This window comes from Rana temporaria, chromosome 6, assembly GCF_905171775.1.
Source record: "Rana temporaria chromosome 6, aRanTem1.1, whole genome shotgun sequence".
Taxonomy (NCBI): domain Eukaryota; kingdom Metazoa; phylum Chordata; class Amphibia; order Anura; family Ranidae; genus Rana; species Rana temporaria.
In genome coordinates, this window is record NC_053494.1 from 114318381 (window position 1) to 114337516 (window position 19136).

The 19136-nt window shown below is 44.6% G+C and overlaps 1 protein-coding gene across 1 annotated transcript in view; it reads right to left on the reverse strand.

The window, feature by feature from the left end:
* Positions 1-19136, reverse strand: part of ORC2 (origin recognition complex subunit 2) — a 92397-nt gene that overhangs the window by 59233 nt on the left and 14028 nt on the right. Inside the window, exons 3-7 of the mRNA XM_040357201.1 lie at positions 17830-17979; positions 17652-17738; positions 11633-11722; positions 11503-11534; positions 3374-3431 (exon numbers count right to left, since the gene is read on the reverse strand). Coding sequence (XP_040213135.1) covers positions 3374-3431; positions 11503-11534; positions 11633-11722; positions 17652-17738; positions 17830-17979 — 417 coding nt within the window. The remainder of the gene's footprint in view (positions 1-3373; positions 3432-11502; positions 11535-11632; positions 11723-17651; positions 17739-17829; positions 17980-19136) is intronic.

Sequence of the window (19136 nt, forward strand, 5' to 3'; positions counted from 1 at the left end):
TAAAATAGTAAGTGACCGGATTTATATTATAAAAACGCATGATGAAAGGACATACATTTAAAAAATGCTAATTGTGGTTGGAACCCCGCTTTAAGCAGGGGATCGGTGAACAGATCCCCTGATGAATCAGGAGCAGAATGGATATAATTTTTGTTACATCCGTGCCTGTTCAGTGGCCAATTGAAAGCTGGAGCCACATTGGTCCTGCCCAGGACTACATGTCCCATGAGGCATTGCTCCTCACACTTTCACATTCACAAATTTTCAGGCACTTAATGACATGTATGATGTACTGAGCTGTATGTGTGCTGCACTGTATTTCCTGATATGAAAACGAGTAATATATTCAATATGCAGGCCAACTAATCAATTGGCCGATTAATCGATTATGAAAATAGTTGTCAACTATTTTCATAATCGATTAGTTGTTGATTAATCGATTAGTTGTTTCAGCCCTACTGCCCATTGACTTACATGTAGCTTCTGACTGTCCAATAAAAACAATACTTAATCAGTTACATCAAGTTAAATATCCATATTTTATTCAGTTCAGTATTTCATTTACATCTGTTTTTGGCTGCATTCACACCTGAGCGTTTTGTCGCCTGAAGCGTGACGCTCAAATACGCTAGAGGGGAAAAATAACATTATTCTCTATGGAGATTGTTCACATCTCCAACGCAAAACGCAGAAAGAACGCAGAAAGAACGCCGAACGCCTGAATTTCAAGCAAGTCCCAGACCCCTTTTGACGCGCGAATCGGGCGGCTTGGGCGTTTTACATTGATGCCAATGACCTGTACAAAACCGCGGGGGAAAACGCCGCAATTTTTCGTGGCAAATCGCGGTAAAAAACAATGCAAATTGCCTACGCCTAGGTGTGAATGCATATATATATCTTGGCAAAAAACAGACATTAAAAGGGGTTCTCCTGGCTCCTCCTCTTCTTGAGTGTCCTGGAGAAGTGTTCTCCTATGGGTCACCCGTGCAGTCACGCTTCAGTGTCCTGCTGCTGTGTCTGTTGACACAGACAGCAGGACTTGGCTCTGCACCCCCCGCATCCTTAAATTTGATTGACAGCAGTGAGAGATAATGGCTGCGCTGCTATCAATCTATCCAATCAGGATACGAGACACCAGCCAGAGCTGGTGTGCCCTTTCCCGTTGCGGGAATTACTGGGGCTCAGGTAAGTATAAGGGGGCTCAGGGGTGCTGCTCTGGTAAAGGTTTTTCACCTTAATGCATAGAATGCATCAAGGTGAAAAACGCAGAGAGTTTACAACCCCTTAATGGAACAGATGTAATGGACAGCATGTATTTACATCCGCAAAACAAAAAAGGTCTGCATTATTTTCCATTTTAATTTTTAGACCTATGCAGTAAGCATATGTGAATGGCAACATGTCTGTTTACATCCACATGTCCATAGAAATGTCCTGTCCTTCGATCTGAAAAACAGACAGATGAATCTAGATTGAATGATTGTGTGAAAGGAGTCTAGTAGGAGGTGATGAAGAGGTGGAACCATCCGAGGAAAATGATAGAATTCTTTCCACGCAAGCAGTGATAATTTAGTCGCCCAAAAATATTTTCATCGACTAATGAACACTATTTTAGTAGACTAATGCCCTGTACACATGATTGGTCCATCCGATGAAAACGGACTGATGGATTTTTTCCATCAGTTATCTGATGAAGCCGACTGATGATCAGTCGTGCCTACACACCATCGGTTAAAAACGATCGTGTCAGAACGCGGTCACGTAAACCACGTACGACGGCACTATAAAGGGGAAGTTCAAATCCAATGACGCCACCCTTGGGGCTGCTTTAGCCGATTTCGTGTTAGTAAAAGACGATTTCCGCTTTTCTGTCTGTTACAGCGTGATGAATGTGCTATCTTCATAACAAATGCTAGTTTTACCAGAACGAGCGCTCCCGTCCCCTAATTTAGTCTGAGCCTGCGTGGATTTTTAACAGATGGACAGCCCTACAGACGATCGTTTTTTTCCTATCGGTTAGTTAACCATCAGATAATTTTAAAACAAGTTCCTAGTTTTTTAACCGGGCCCACACACGATCGGTCAGTCTGATGAAAACGGTCCATCAGACAAACCGATCGTGTGTACACGGCATAAAACAAAAAAAAAAAAAAAAAAAAATAAGGATTACCATAATACGAATACAACTAAAATTACATTTTAGTCAAAAGACTATCACTAAAGTTAATTCAAAATTTGACGTCAATAATAACACTTCTCACAAGAAGTTCTCTGCAGGAACTTTTTTTATTCTTTGCCAGGAATAAAAGCATGTAAACTTAGTAGTTCTAGTCCCACCCATTCCTCCCATCTCCTGCTCATATTTAAAGCGGGGGTTCACCCTATTAAAAAATTTTTTTTTTTTTATTCTAGCAAAAAATTTGGCATCGTAGCGCGAGCTACAGTATGCCGGTCTTACATTTTTTATCCCCGTACTCACTGTTTAATCCTACCTAGACGATTCCGACTGCCCACGGGGAATGGGCGTTCCAATCCAGACGGAAAGTGATTGACGGCCGGCTCTGGCGCGCCACGCTTCTCCGGAAATAGCCGAAATAGGCTTGGCTCTTCACGGCGCCTGCGCATAGCCTGTGCGCAGGCGCCGTGAAGAGCCAAGACCTACTCCGGCTGTCTTCGGGGAGCGTGACGTGCCAGAGTTGGCCGTCAATCACCCTCCCTCTTGCTAGGAACGCCCATTCCCCGCGGCAGACGGAATCGTCTAGGTACGATTAAACAGTGAGTACGGGGATAAAAAATGTAAGACCGGCATACTGTAGCTCGCGCTACGATGCCGAATTGTATGCTGAAATGTTGTTCAGCAGGGTGAACCACCACTTTAATCAATTCGTTACTTATTTTAAAATATATATACACCGTAAGTCTCAACAAAGGAGAAGGGAGAACACAGGGCAGGTCTGGGAGGGCCCACATTGTTCTGTGCAATGAGGCTTTAAGCATAGAATTATAAGGAACTAGCCAAGCTTTTTTCCTTCTGCTTAAATATTTTTACACAACAAACTGTTGAAATACTGTTACTGTATGCAGTTCACACCAGCATTCAGCCCTGTACAGCGTGAACTGCATGCAAACAGCCCATTTTAGTAAATAGTCATGCATTGGCTGTACAAATTTACCTACACAGCCAAGTTTGGCAGGTACGCAGGGAACACAGAGTCAGGGTTCATGCATTAACTAATGTGGTCTGCCTTCATGCAGCTCAGGCCAAGACAGAAAAAGAAACAAAAGGCTCTCGATGCCGACTCTAAGTGCCCATGAATGAGCCATGAAATACAAACAAACACACACACCAAGGTTAAAGAAACACATACTGTACCTGAAAGCCTTTTCCTCAGCCTGTGGGGTGTGGTGGAGATAAATTCATTTTTCTTTCCCTTATTGAAAAACAAATACATTTGTTGAGCACATATCATCTTGAATAGCTAACCCAGACACAAATGAAACAAATTACTAAACTAATAATGTTCATCCAATTAACACCCAACAGTTGTGCTACAGTCAGAACCGAGTGTTGTGTAGAGTTAATTTACACTTAAAGTGGATGTCCGCTGAAAAAAACATATTAAAAGTCAGCAGCTACAAATACTGCAGCTGCCGGCTTTTAATACCAGCACACTTACCCGTCCTGGAGTCCAGCGCCGTCTGCAGCAGAGGACGAGTGATCGCTCGTCACTCTGCTGCCCCCCCCGCCATCCTCGGTGAGGGAACCAGGAAGTGAAGCGCCCCGGCTTCACTGCCCGGTTCCCTACGGCACATGCGCAAGTCGCGCTGCACCTGCTGATTGGCTCCCGCTGTGCTCTGGGAGCCGAGTGTTCCTAGAACACAACGGGGCGGGGGGGCGGCCCGGTGACGTCCTGCCCGCAGTCTACCCGCAGACTGTGTGGCCGGAAGTGGGGGCAAATTCCTGTCTTTAGATGCTTGCGGTAAATCAGTTGTGAAAGTAAAATTCCTTAAGAATTTTGCGTTAAATACCGAATGCGGTATTTGTATGATTTAATACATTTTATATCATCTGCGTATATTAAAATTCAATAACATCCGATGCTATCCCTGAGGAAATCACGTGACCAGTGATGCAACGCGTCGGGTGCAGGCTGTGACATCACTTCCTGTGTCCACAGTGTGCGGTGAGGAGGCAATCCATTTTTCTTTTATCACAGATGTTGTTGAATTTTAATGTAAGCAGATTTTATTAAATGTATTACATTTATTGGCAATATTGTGCTATGGTGTTTTCTGTGCTCTGAGTGCTTGCAGACCGTGAGTCGTGGTTGTTTGAGCATTACAACTGATCTTTTGGACATATCTAGTGGGGAGCCCAGCAGACATCTTTGGGATACTAAAGCGCAGTTTGGCCTTATGGCCATTTCCTGAAGTGAGCGGCCATTTCATCTATTGGTGGCGGTGAATGCAACATTTTTTCACCGAATCTACTATATTTTTTGCACCTTATACATAATTTTTACTGGATACGAATGATCACACTCATGATATGGACTGGATATAATTGTATTGCGCTTGGACTTTCATTGTGTATTTATTTTGCACAGATATATCATATATACTTTTTTGGATTATTTATTGCATTTATGGAGTTTAGAAGGTTTAATGTTTAATTATTGTGTTACTCTACATATATATTTAAGCGCACCATTACAAACCCATAGACAGATGCTTGCAATAACCTACCTTATGGTTTCATGCAGTATTTAACCACTTCACCTCCGGGAAGGTTTACCTCCTTAATGACCAAGCCATACAATGCAATTTTAATAAAAACGCACCCAATATTTTTTTTAACAAAATCTAAATTTCTTCATAAATTTATTCCAATATGTACACTGCTACATATTTTTGGTAAACAAAATTCCAATAGGCGTATATTGATTTGGTTTGCGCAAAAGTTATAGCATCTACACACTATGGGACAGATTTATGGAATTTTTATTTTACGAATAATGACGGCGGTGGTGCTTCACGTCACATCTAGCTGTAACACGCTTGATTCCTTAGTGCCAAGGTCTCGGCACTTGCACAAGTAAGCGGCCATTTGGCTTTTGTTTTTAATCTGTTTTACAATAAATCGCAAAACTTCACTATGGCCCGTTTTTCTTAATTTTATCCATGGTAATTTCTTCTGTTGGAGTCCATTCCTGGCAAGTCCCATCCAGGTACCAGTACAGACCTTAGGCCACCAACTGTACTAAAGCTCCACCTGATCCATTTTTTAAAACAAAGGGTCATGGTGGTCTGGTAAGTAGGCACTTACCTCTACCTCTCACCGGGTGTCACCAGTTTGATATCTGTTCCATGGTGATGGTGTCTACTAACCATTTGATGCATGGACTTACCAATGCTTTTCATTTAGTGTCCATTGCTGCATTTTTTGGATCTGTTTGCACCTATTTTTTGATGTTGCTATTATATAAGCACTTGCACTTTAAATCACTATTGTATTGTTGACCTTGTAGTTAATATATTGTTTCAAACTAGAATTTGGAATGTATTTATCACCTACTATTAGCGCCCCCTTATTATTATACACCCCCCACATTGCTAAAATTGTTTTCACACCACTTTAGGGGAGCAGATTCTTTAATATATTTTATATTACCATTGCGTGGAGTTCTCTATTTATACAGTTGTGGCATTGTCTGTCTGTGAAAATGAATAGGTCTTTTGAATAGACCCTCTCTTTCAGAGAGACATAAGAGCTTTCCCCACAGCTAGTAGTTCCCTGAAATTTGAGGAGCGGCCTGCCTACTCTGGCAACCAGGCTCCCTGGGCCTGCCAGCCCTGTGAGTGAGCACCCCAGCCCCACAGACTGGCATCTGTGGTCATTTTTACCAAAGCATGTTGTGCCCAGTTCTTCACTCCCTGCAGGTGTTCCCGCTGCTTGCACCAGGAGAGATTGAGAAAATCCTCTCTTGGCAGCTGCCCCAGCTGATCTAGAGAATTCTTTCTGCAATCCCAATGGAGTGAAAGAAACACCTGAAGAAGTCTGGAGTGTAATTGGGCCCAAGGCACCCCTGGGATGGCCACAGTCATCAACCCTAATAACTGCATGATCCGCCAAAGGGAGGTCTATGGGAGCAATGTGAAGGCCTGCAAGAAGAATTTTCTAAATCTTCTCTTCGGGAAGAAAAATCTTTTGGACAACAGAGTCTTTTAGATAATCCAAGAAAAGTATGCTCTGGGAGGGCACCAGGCAAGACTTTTGCTGGTTGATTTTCCACCTCAATTTCTGAAAGGTCCGTAAAACCAACTGCATATCCTGACCAAGGGACTCTGTCTCGAGCAAAGATCAAAAAATCGTCTAGATATGGGACGATCGATACACTGAATCTGAAAAAAGGCAGCGACTTTGGCCATGATTTTTGTAAAAATTCTAGGTGCTGCCGAGAGACCAAAGGGAAGGGCATTTAACTGCCAATGACTTGGCCCATTTTCTATGAGAATCGCAAACCTGAGGAACCCTTGTGACTCTGGCAGATTGGTACATGAATATAGGCGTCCTGGAGATCCAGGGTTATCATGAAAACCCCTGGCAACAGATTCCTTACAGAATAAATATTTTCCTTTCGGAAATGTCTGTAGACTATGAATTTGTTCAGGACACTTAAATTGATGACCATCAAAAGTTTCCCACACAGGAATTAGATTCATCCTGACTTTTGAATTCCAACCTGTAACCCCTTTCCAATGTTTGAAGAATAAAGGAATTGTCAGAAATCTCTGCCAATTCTGTGACGAAATGGGACAACCTTCCCCCTATCCTGGCATCACTGGAGATTTTTGGAAAGTCTGAAGGTTCAAAAAGAGCCCCCCCCCCTTTTGCTTGTCTGTTAAAAGACCACTTCTTCTTTGCCTGTTTGTTTTAAAATTAACCTGGTTTTGGAAGCCGCGAAAAGGCCTCTTATTCTGGGGCTTATTTCTTTGGAAAGAAGGGAACCATTTACTCTTCTCAGGCCTTGTACACCATCAGACCAAAATCCCCACGGACAGCGAACGCGCTGACGTGGCCGCAACGATGACGCAGCGACATGCGCGACCCTGGAAGTTCAATGCTTCCACGCATGCGTCGAATCACTTCGACGCATGCGGGGGATTTCGGCCCAGCGGACATGTCCGATGAGTCGTACTGACCATCGGACATGTCCGACGGACATGGTTCCAGCGGACATGTTTCTTAGCATGCTAAGAAACATTTGTCCGCTGGAAACCTGTCCGCTAGGCCGGGAATCCGGTCCGGTCGGCCGTACAGACGACCAAACATGTCTGCGGAAACTGGTCCGCGGACCAGTTTCAGCAGACATGTTCGGTCGTGTGTACGAGGCCTCAGAGGAACGAGCTAGGACCTCTACTAAGGAGGAACCGAATAAGAGCTTGCCTTCAAAGGGTATGCTGCAGAGTTTATTCTTGGAGGCAAGATCCCCTTCCCAAGATTTAAGCCAGATAGCGTGCCTAGAGCAGAAGACCTGGCTGCAGATTTTACGGAATCTGCTGCTGCATCAGCTAAAAAGGCAACTGACTTGTCAATGAGTGGGAGAGACTCCCTAATCTCCTCTTTGGGGGTGTCGGATGAAAGAACATCATCCAGACGCTGAACCCATATGTCTAAATTCCTAGCCACACAGGTGGATGCTACTGCCGGACCCAAAGAAAAAGCCGAAGCATCCCAGGCCTTATGTAGCAATGAGTCGGGCTTTCTGTCTATTTGATCCTTAAAGCGGCGTTCCGGCCACAATTTGACTTTTTAAATATAAATACCCCTGTAATACACAAGCTTAATGTATTCTAGTAAAGTTAGTCTGTAAACTAAGGTCTGTTTTGTTAGGTTGTTACAGCATTTAGACACTTTATAAAATAGAAATTGACTGGGGCCATCTTAAGTGTGGGCATCATGAAGCCAGACTGTATGACTTCCTGGATTTCAGCCTTGCAGATCTCGCACATGCTCAGTGCTGCACAAGCAGTGTAATAGGTTTCAGATCAGGTTTCAGCACCTGTACTGTCCAAGTCACATGATTCTTCGAGACTGGGGAGTGCACAGACTCCTGGAAAGTTACACCCACTACATTCCCAGGAGTCTGTGCGGTGTAGGTTAGGAAGCTTAAAGGGTCACTAAAGGAAAAAAAAAAATTTTCTGAAATGACTGTTTACAGGGTATAGAGACATAAAAGTTAACTGATTCCTTTTAAAAATGATGAAAAATAGATTAAATTCTATCATATAATGTGCATTTAGTTTCACTTTCGGTTTTAAACTGATTTCATGTTTATGTGAAGTAAAGAGACACACAGAACAAAAACAAACAAATCCAGGGCAGTGTTTTGTTTTTAAAATGAATCCGATTGGTTCTGAGGAGTTTTAGACACACAGCTTAGACCACAGTGAGAAGCTCCCATGAGCAATTTGCTATGGAACCAGAGAACCAGGAAGTGAAAATTTCAGCAAAGGATTACAGCTGCTTCAAAGCAAAAACGGACAATGAGGACATGAAAGCAAGACTGCTATAAGGTAAAGCAAGCTATTTAGCCCAAAAAATGTTTTTGTTTATTGATCCTTTAAGCACCTAGGTGCAGGAAGAGGGAAGATTAACTATTCTGCCTAGCAACAACACTTTGAAGGCATCTAAAAAATATATTTTTTTTCTTAAAGGACTAATGACATTTTTTTAAAACTACTGATGTAATGTTATATTTATGGGTGGAACTCCACTTTAAAGCGGTTGTATACCCTCCGGTCCTAATTTAACCATGCATATGGTTTTGAATATCAAACAGTTCTAAAACGATCGAGCGCTATGGTTTGAACTACATTCGTTTACTCACAGTTTTAGAGATGATCGTGTAAAATCATTTCTGCTGTTATATCCGTGCCATGTTAGTTGTGGTCTTCCTTGTTTAGTTCCCTTTCTATTTCCGCCCACAGTTTCTTCTTTGCTGTGTAATCACGCGCGTGCGCAGTAAGTTAACTAGTCAAGCCTCTTCTTCGTTTCCGGTTACTACGGTAATGAAGCCCAGATGCATACAACGTTTAGCTGGCTCTTATCTTTAGTTCTTCTTATTTGAAAATGGCGCCATCTGTCTCCTTTAGCCCTGTGACGTTGGAGTCACATGGTAACCATGATCCTCTTGGGGTGAAGATAGCTGCCTAACCATCGCGGGATGTGCGGAGCTGAAGTCAACAACAGGAAATGACGCAGCCCCGACATAAACAAAGAATGTATCCGGCAGGGTCTCGGCTTGCCGGATTTAACGACGATACGGCGCCTGCGCGTGTCTACGTTATCACTTGGGAATATAGCGATTACAGGGAAAGAATGCAGGTAGGCAAAAATAACACATTGCAATTGATTAAGGAGATTAGGAGACGTAATTACATGAAAAGTTAAATTTTTGGGTATACAACCGCTTTAAGGACCCCAAAATCTTCAAAAGAAAGATCTGACCTCTTGGACACCTGCGACATAGGGGCATCTAATCTAGGACACAAAGAAAACTTCCTCAAACTCTGAAAAGGAAACCTTCTTTTGTGTCCTCTAGACTGGAATAACCTTTTTTCAGGTTCTTACCACTCAGAAACAATCATGTCCTTAAGTGACTGGTGTACCGGAAAAGCTCTCGACTTCCGCCTCTGTAGACCCCTAAACATTTTATCCTGTACAGATTAGGCTTGCTGTGGCATCTCAATCTGCTCTTAGGTATATATTGACTTTAATAGTTCGTCAATATCTTCAACTGGAAAAAGATACTTTGAACTACCCGTATCTTCCTCTGATGCAGATTCCTCATCTGATGAACAACCTGGATTCTCACCTTTTTCCAGATCAGAAGTATTGCGTGAACTAATGGTCTCAGACACTAAGGCCCCATACACACGAGAGAATTTATCCGCGGATACGGTCCAGCGGACCGTTTCCACGGATAAATCCTCTCAAAGATTTCCGCAGATTTCTATGCGATGGAGTGTACACACCATCGCATTGAAATCCGCGCGGAAATCCTCTGGCGATGACGTGTCGCGCCGTCGCCGCGATTATGACGCGGCGACGGCGCGACGCTGTCATATAAGGAATTCCACGCATGCGTCAAATCATTACGACGCGTGCGGGGAATCCCTTTGGACGGATGGATCCGGTAAGTCTGTACAGACGAGCGGATCCATCCGTTGGAATGGATTCCAGCAGATGGATTTGTTGTGCATGTCAGCAAATATCCGATCTGCTGGAATCCATCCCAGAGGAGATTTCTCAGCGGAAACAGATCCGCTGGCGTGTACACACCATAGGATCTATCCGCAGAAACCCATTTGCTGGGATTTATCTGCGGATGGATTCTATCGTGTGTATGGGGCCTAACAGAGGAAGCGATCTAGCCGAGGCTGAAGGCTCTTGAGCTATGGGTCTAGACGAGGAAGGCCCCAGTCCAGCCACCCTGTCATTAAAGGACCGAAAGGAGGCCACTACCTCCTTCATAGAAGACATTAACTCCTCAAAAGTGGAAGTCTCTGAACTAGCTCTGGATGGAATACAATCCTCACAAAACCGTTTTTTATAACTATCAGAAAGCCTGGCCCTACAGTTCCCACATTTCTTCTTCACCAATTTGGTCTAGAAAAAAAAGCAGAAACAAGAACCATAAACAAACAAAAAAAGGTCCATACAAAAAGACCCCTGCTGTAGAAGCTATCCACAGACAAGGGCTTATCTTGGGGGCAGTATGGGACCCGGATGCTGCTGCTGGTTCAATCAGAGCGGGCGCTCCATCCTCAGACCTGTCCTCAAGCTCCATGAGGCAAACAGAGATTGACCGGAGAGATAGGCTGCTGCTGTACCGCTAAATGCGCCTGCGTTCAGCAGACTGTTTCCCCAGGCAGCGTGTATCACACCATGCTTCCTTAAGCAAAAAAACTGCGCCCGGAAAGTGCATCACGTGACTTCCGGTTCCGGCACCATCTTGCCGTGTCACCAGAAGTCCTCCAGTGCCATCTTAGTACACATTGGTGAAGCACAAGGAGGACACCGTTCCACCAGCCAGAGCTGGGGGAAAAAATGGAAGGGAGTTGCCACCACTCACACCACCAGGTAGGCAAGTAACCCCAGAAATAGGGAACCCTTCTGGATATAAAAAGTACAGGACTATCACCCAGGACTTGGCCACAACTAGTCCTGGATGACACCAGAGAAGCAGGGGGTCCACCAACCAGTTACCAGACCTATGAAAACAAAAAACATGTCGGTGCTCCTGGAGGGTTTGGAAACACAAAACAACTGACGGTCAGAGGAAAGGGAGGGGCTTAATGTATCCAGAGTGGGCTATGCTCAAATTGTGGCTAGACTTAGGGCATTTTACACCTAATTAGTCATTTAAAAGTACAATGCAAATTGAAATGAAGTGCAATAAATGATAGAAATTATGCACAAACAAAACTTTTACTTACCTTAGAAGGAGTTTTAGTTAATGTGGATTGCTCTAAAAAAAAAAAGAAAAGAAGTTGCATTCATTGCCTAGACAATATGCTACAAATCTTAACCTATTATTCCTACAACACTTCATATCACAAAACATACTCCTGTTTGGAGGTGGGCTGACAGCTTCTTCAGGACTATCCGTTGTAGAAAAGGTGACGGTTTTACCAGGAGTCCTGGCCATCTCAGATGCTTAAAAATTAAATAAAAACAGAAAGGTTACAAGAATCAGTTACAATTCATTTCACCATTCCAACCAAAATTCCACTTTTAGGCCCCTCTATTATGGGGAGGACTCGATCAGCGGACACAACTAGCTCAGCGGGGGAATCGCTCTGTTGATCCTTGCTGAACAGGCAGATGACAGGTCCGTCTCTGCTAATCTGCTCACTGTGCAGGAACGGACCTGTCAGAGCCCCGCTGTTCTCTACGGGAAGATCGTATCAAAAACGGACAGCATGTCCGTTTTCATCCGATCCGATGAACGAATGGCGAACATATCGCCATCCGTCTGTTTTCAGTGGATCTTGTCGGATCGAATGGCAGGCGGGTGTCAGCAGGCACATCTCCACCGACGTCCGCCTGCCCATACAAGTCAATAGGTGGCCCCTTCAGATCCGTCTGAATAAACGGACAGGCGGACCTTTGCGGGCCACTCGTGTGAAAGGGGTCTTTTTCACAGTCTGTGAACATATCCTTTAATACATCATTAAATGTATTTATTTAAAAAATGTATATTCAAAATATATTCTATAAACGCTACTTGTAGTTCATGCATTCATAGGACTCTCTGAATGAATAACGTGACCATATGGGTGAAGCCTGGCATTGCTGTGCTGTTTTTAAATAGTGACAGCAGGTACTGTATTGTAGAATGTTACACCCTGAATATAGATGTAACATGTTTCAAAGGTGAACTTATCCTTTAAGGAATAGAGAGCTGCATTAATGTTATAGCTGCCTGGAGACCAGCTTAAAGCGGGGTTCCAACCACAATTAGCATTTTTTAAATGTATGTCCTTTCATCGTGCGTTTTTATAATATAAATCCGGTCACTTACTATTTTACAATCCGCCGCCGCTCCGCATAGTTATTCAAAAAAGATAGTTTATAAAACTATGTCCACACCATTGTCATTTTGCTTGTGGGCATTGTGAAGCTCGCAAGCACTTAGGGCCAGATCCACACCCCCGCAGCGCAACGTAACTTAACAGATTTAAGTTACACTGCCGCAAATTTCCTAAGTTAGGTATCGATCCACAACACACTTACCTGGAAATTTGCGGCGGTGTAACTCAAATCCGTCCGGCGCAAGGCGTTCCTAATCTAATGGGGCGAGACCCATTTAAATTAGGCGTGCTCCCGCGCCGGACGTACTGCGCATGCTTGTGACGCAAATTTCCCGACATGCTTTGCGCGACGGGACGTCATTTTTTGATTGGCGCGTAGCGTATTTCCGTATTCCTGTACGGCTTACGCAATCAACGTAAAATTTAAAAATTTGACGCGGGAAGGACGGCCATACTTTACACAGCAGTACGCCTGCTGTGTAAAAGTAGGGCTGCTTTACAAAAGTGTAACTAAGCAACGGGAAACTAACGTAGCGGCGACGTAGCGAACGCAAAAAAGCTTTGAGGATCGACGTAACTCCTCATTAGCATACCCGACGCGTAATTTCAACGATGAATGCCCCCAGCGGCGGTCGCGGTACTGCATCTTAAGATCCGGCAGTGTAAAACTATTACACCTGCCGGATCTTCTGTCTATCTCTTGGAAACTGATTCTGTGAATCAGTTCCAAAGATAGAAACAGGGATACGCAGGCGGAACAGCATCTCTCTTTTGAGGATCTGGCCCTTACTTCCTGGAAGTCTTGGATGGGGAGTAATAATTGGGTAGCGCACTGCATCCTGGGAAATGATGACACACATTTCCCAGGAGCATTAGAGGGAGATGATGTCAGAATCCTAGGTGGATCCAAAGGCAGATTTCATGGGACCGCATAGCAACAGGCATTTCCAGATGAGTAAATCATTTTTTTTTTTCTTTTTTAGGTCTAATGAGCACAATAATGAAAAAATATTTTTGGGATGGAAACTCCACTTTAAGCAAGTGGTGCAAGGTCTGCCTGCTCAACACTTACCCTGGCAGCACAAGCACTCTCTGTAACATAAAAGCATCTATACTTACCTTTCCAAAGTGCCAAAGTTTGAGGAAACGGGTCACTGGAAGCTGCTCTTCTTTTGTGATGTGTGCTTAGTTTTCAAGTGACCCAGTGGTGACAGGGTCAGAGAAAGTGCAGGGAAAAGTAACGAAAAGTAATGAGCCTAATAAATGAGCAGGAACTCCGATTTCTGGGTTATTCTCTATACTAATGGGCTGATTTACTAAAGGAGCTGAGAATCTTCACATGCTAAATTTTTGTGAATAATTATTCCATTAACCAACTAACATACAGATTAAATAAGAAAACAGAAATTTGCTTTTCATGTGATTGGATCATTGAAGTGGATATTCAATATTCCGTAACTATTCTCAACTCCTTTAGTAAAGTCTCCAGAACACCCAGGAAATTGCTCAAAATTTTCCAACAGTTTAAGGGATTTATAGCTGCCTTCAAATTGCTATGGAAAAGCAATTACTTTTATACCTGTACATGAAATATTGTATCCTAGAAAGTGGCTTGTGTAGCAATTATATCAATGTTTAACTACAGAGCAACATTTATTTTGAATACATTTTTTAGTAAGCATGCAAGCATTGCTACAAACAGTGGCGTCACTAGGGTTGGTGTCACCTGGTGCGGTAAAATATGGTGTCACCCCCCCCCCCCCCCCCCCCCCCCAATAACCTTTTCCAAATGTTTTTTACCCTACTGTTTGCTCTCTGTTCTCCTTTCTTCCCCTTTTCTCTCTCTCCCTATCCATCTTTCTTGTTCGTTCTATCCCTTCTTCTTTCTCCTCTCCCCCACCTCTTTCTCCAGGACCAGAATTCACATCTCAGGAGCCTATAGGCACTGGACTCTGAAGCGCCTCCCTCCCTCAAACAGCGTTGCCTGGCCCCTACAATTTTTTTTATACACTGAAAAAACATGAAAAATCTACTAACAGAATGCATTTCTTTGAGAACCTGAAATGACAGCGTGCTGCCTGACATTTTGGAGAACAAAATGTACATTATATACACTACAAAGTTTGTACAAAAAAAAGAGGGGGAAGTACGATGCACCAAACTGTTAATCATATTGCCCCCTAGCAGCCTGCAATGCAGAGTGGCTGGAGTGTCAAATTGCTCCGGCTGCTCTTTGATTTCATGCTGATTTTAGGGGGAATTTGGAGAGAGAGAGAGAGAGAGAGAGAGAGAGAGAGAGAGAGAGAGAGAGAGAGAGAGAGAGAGAGAGAGAGAGAGAGAGAGAGAGAGAGAGAGAGAGAGAGAGAGAGAGAGAGAGAGAGAGAGAGAGAGAGAGAGAGAGAGAGAGAGAGAGAGAGAGAGAGAGAGAGAGAGAGAGAGAGAGAGAGAGAGAGAGAGAGATGGTGGGGGTGAGACAGAGATGGAGGAGGTGGGGGTGAGACAGAGATGGAGGAGGTGGGGGTGAGACAGAGATGGAGGAGGTGGGGGTGAGACAGAGATGGAGGAGGTGGGGGTGAGACAGAGATGGAGGAGGTGGGGGTGAGACAGAGATGGAGGAGGTGGGGGTGAGACAGAGATGGAGGAGGTGGGGGTGAGACAGAGATGGAGGAGGTGGGGGTGAGACAGAGATGGAGGAGGTGGGGGTGAGACAGAGATGGAGGAGGTGGGGGTGAGACAGAGATGGAGGAGGTGGGGGTGAGACAGAGATGGAGGAGGTGGGGGTGAGACAGAGATGGAGGAGGTGGGGGTGAGACAGAGATGGAGGAGGTGGGGGTGAGACAGAGATGGAGGAGGTGGGGGCGAGACAGAGATGGAGGAGGTGAGACAGAGATGGAGGAGGTGGGGGCGAGACAGAGATGGAGGAGGTGGGGGCGAGACAGAGATGGAGGAGGTGAGACAGAGATGGAGGAGGTGGGGGCGAGACAGAGATGGAGGAGGTGGGGGCGAGACAGAGATGGAGGAGGTGGGGGCGAGACAGAGATGGAGGAGGTGGGGGCGAGACAGAGATGGAGGAGGTGGGGGCGAGACAGAGATGGAGGAGGTGGGGGCGAGACAGAGATGGAGGAGGTGGGGGTGAGACAGAGATGGAGGAGGTGGGGGCGAGACAGAGATGGAGGAGGTGAGACAGAGATGGAGGAGGTGGGGGCGAGACAGAGATGGAGGAGGTGGGGGCGAGACAGAGATGGAGGAGGTGGGGGCGAGACAGAGATGGAGGAGGTGGGGGCGAGACAGAGATGGAGGAGGTGGGGGGAGACAGAGATGGAGGAGGTGGGGGTGAGACAGAGATGGAGGAGGTGGGGGGAGACAGAGATGGAGGAGGTGGGGGTGAGACAGAGATGGAGGAGGTGGGGGTGAGACAGAGATGGAGGAGGTGGGGGTGAGACAGCGATAGAGGAGGTGGGGGTGAGACAGAGATGGAGGGGGTGGGGGTGAGACAGAGATGGGGGGTGGGTTGTGACAGAGATGGGGGGGGTGGGGGCAAGACAGAGATGGAGGGGGGGTGGGGGCAAGACAGAGATGGTGGGGGTGTGACAGAGAGGGGGGTGACAGAGGAAGGGGGTGAGACAGAGAGGGAGGTGGGTGACAGAGATGAGGGGGGTGACAGAGATGAGGGGGGTGACAGAGATGAGTGAGACTCCACCCCCCCCTGCACCTGTTCCTATTATGCCTGCGGTGGACACCCCCCCCCCCCCCCGTTACTATCATGCCGCGGCCGGCGCCGGCCGAACTTGCCGAAGTCTGGAGACATCACAGAGCGAGGACTGGTGTGGGCAGGCAGGCAGCAATCATCTCACAGCAGCAGCAGGTCACATGCAGCAGTTTAGCCGCGCCGCCCGGGTGGAGAAACTGAAAGTACTGTGTGATGGTGCGACGTACGTCACATCATCACACAGTGCAGTGTGACAGGCACAGGCTGAGCTCTGCTGATGCTCCGCTCGCCAGTGGCTGGCTCAGTAGGGGAGCGGAGGAAGACACACACGCGGCGGCGCTGGGCATGTCAGAAATGTAAAAAAAAAAAAATCCTCAATGTCGTGATGGTGTCACCCCTCTAGCGGGTGTCACCCGGGTGCGGATCGCACCCCCCCAGCAACGCCTCTGGCTGCAAAGTTAAACAACCAAATAATTTATTAAATTTTTCTGGGATTCACGTTTTTTGGCATCTTAAAGGAGTTGTAAAGGAATTTTTTTTTTTTTTATGAAATTACTGTTTACAGGGTATAGAGACATAATAGTTAACGGATTCCTTTTAAAAATGATTAAAAATAGATAAAAATCAATCATATAATGGACCTACAGTTTTAGTTTCGTTTTTGCATGCCGTTTCCTGGTTCTCTGATGTACAGAGACACAGAGTCAATACAGGGCAGTGATGGTTTGTAAAAACGAAACTGATTGGTGTTGAGGGGTTTTAGACACACAGTAATCACACCTCCATGATTAGTGACCACAGAGAGAAAGCTCCCAGTACTGTGGTTATCAGGAAACAGACAACCAGGAAGTGTGGAGATCAGAGAAGAATTACAGCAACTTGAGAGCAAAAACGAACGATGAGGACATGAAAACAGCCCTCCATTACGGTAAAGGAAGCTATTAAGATTAAAAAAAAAATTCCCTTACAAACCCTTTAAGTATCTGGGTCTGCAAACCTGGTGTGGCCAATATGCGTTAGTCTCACTCTCCTTGCTAGATCTTTATTTTATATTATGGACAATGCAAAAGGTGGACCTGGACACAGAGGTGGGTGAGAACCACATACATTTTGAAGTGGATAGGAAAAAAAAGTCAGGAATGATGCCAGCAAGTTCTTGCTGCTGGATGAACCAAGAAATACTAAGCCAGGCTTCAGCCCACAACGAAAATCTTAACGTATATAGGTTTATTGAATCTTCATAAATTAGCCAAGCAACATGACACTGTGGAATCACTGCTGAAAACATTCTACAGATGTCTTCTCTAGCTTGTGAGAATAAAAAATACTGCAAATGATTTACCAAGCTGGGCCATTTTGTTTGAGCGTTTAACAGTATGGAAAGAGTAGACATCCCCTCCTCCTGCTCCACAACCATTTTCCAAATTATCTGCATTAGGAAATAAAACGAAGCATTAAAAAACTAGAATGAAGAGAGAATAATAAGCAAAATGTGTTTACCCAGTGTTTAATTAACCTACCTTCAGCATTTACTACTAACACATCCACATAGTCCTTTTCCTTCCAGATATCCACAGCCTCACTCTCCGCATACAGTTCACCGATATTCTTAGTCAAGCTTTTAGTATTTGCGATTTTCTGAACAACTGCGCTGCTCTTTAGCCTTGCACCTAAAATTGCAATAGTAGTAACACTAATCTTTTTTTAGAGAGTAAAGACAGCTGAAAAAAAATCTTTAGGAAATAGAATTTAGAATGCTATTTAAAAGCCAACATAACCAACTTTCAAAATAATGGTGGATAAACGCAACTCCCAAACAGTTCAGTGCAATTATATCATGAAAGTTTAGAAATATTTCAAATTTCCTACGTTTTAATGCATATGTGCACTTTCAACGTGAACTGATCCTTTTCGTCCCCCACCCACTGCAACATTTATATCCATCCTATGGGGGAAGTTCTTGCATGTGATGTCCAGAGCAGGCTTCCACAGGCCTGTTTCCTGAGGTCAGTATAGAAACTTTTCCTGAATGTTGTAAATATTGTGACAGGCTTTGGCAAATATACACCTAGACAGGGTACATTATGTTGGCAGTGGAGAGAGGATAAGTGCACTTATATTTTAAAGGGACTTTGAAAACATTCACCAATATCCACTTTATCAGGATTTATTTACACTTTACCAAGACTGAGCAAACAGCAATAACAATTAGAGTGCCATAGAGTGATAATATACATTAACTACTTATTGGTTGCTTGCTTTACATTAAATTTTCTGAGACATTAGTCACGAAGCATAGATGCATGATCCAACCACCAGCATGATGTGACAGGTCCATAGACATGATTTCATTACTGCAAGTGAGGCTCAAGTTGCTAAACTATATAGCAAATGAGACTAAAGTGTGGCTGGTTGTGCGACGCTGACGTCATTTCCTGCCAAGCGTACTGCGCCGAGATTGAGGCTTGAAGCGTACGTCGGTTCTTTCTAGCAATACGGCCATCACCGGAATGCTGGACAGACTCAGTGCCTGTCTAAGGCACACATACATGTGAGTGCAAACCTTTTTATGATCGTTTAACAATTAAAGTGTGGAATTTTGCACACTGATGGCCACACACGAATCACGACACGATTGCTTTGGAAGTCACCTTTTGTTTAGCACAGTGGATTAATCGATTTGGACTTTGTTTATTTTTACTATTGGGACTTATGATTTGCTAAACATGTTTTTTGATGGAAATCATTAGCACATGATAATAAAACATATTCGCACGACAGTAATGCCGCGTACACACAATCATTTTTCGGCATGTAAAAACAAAGT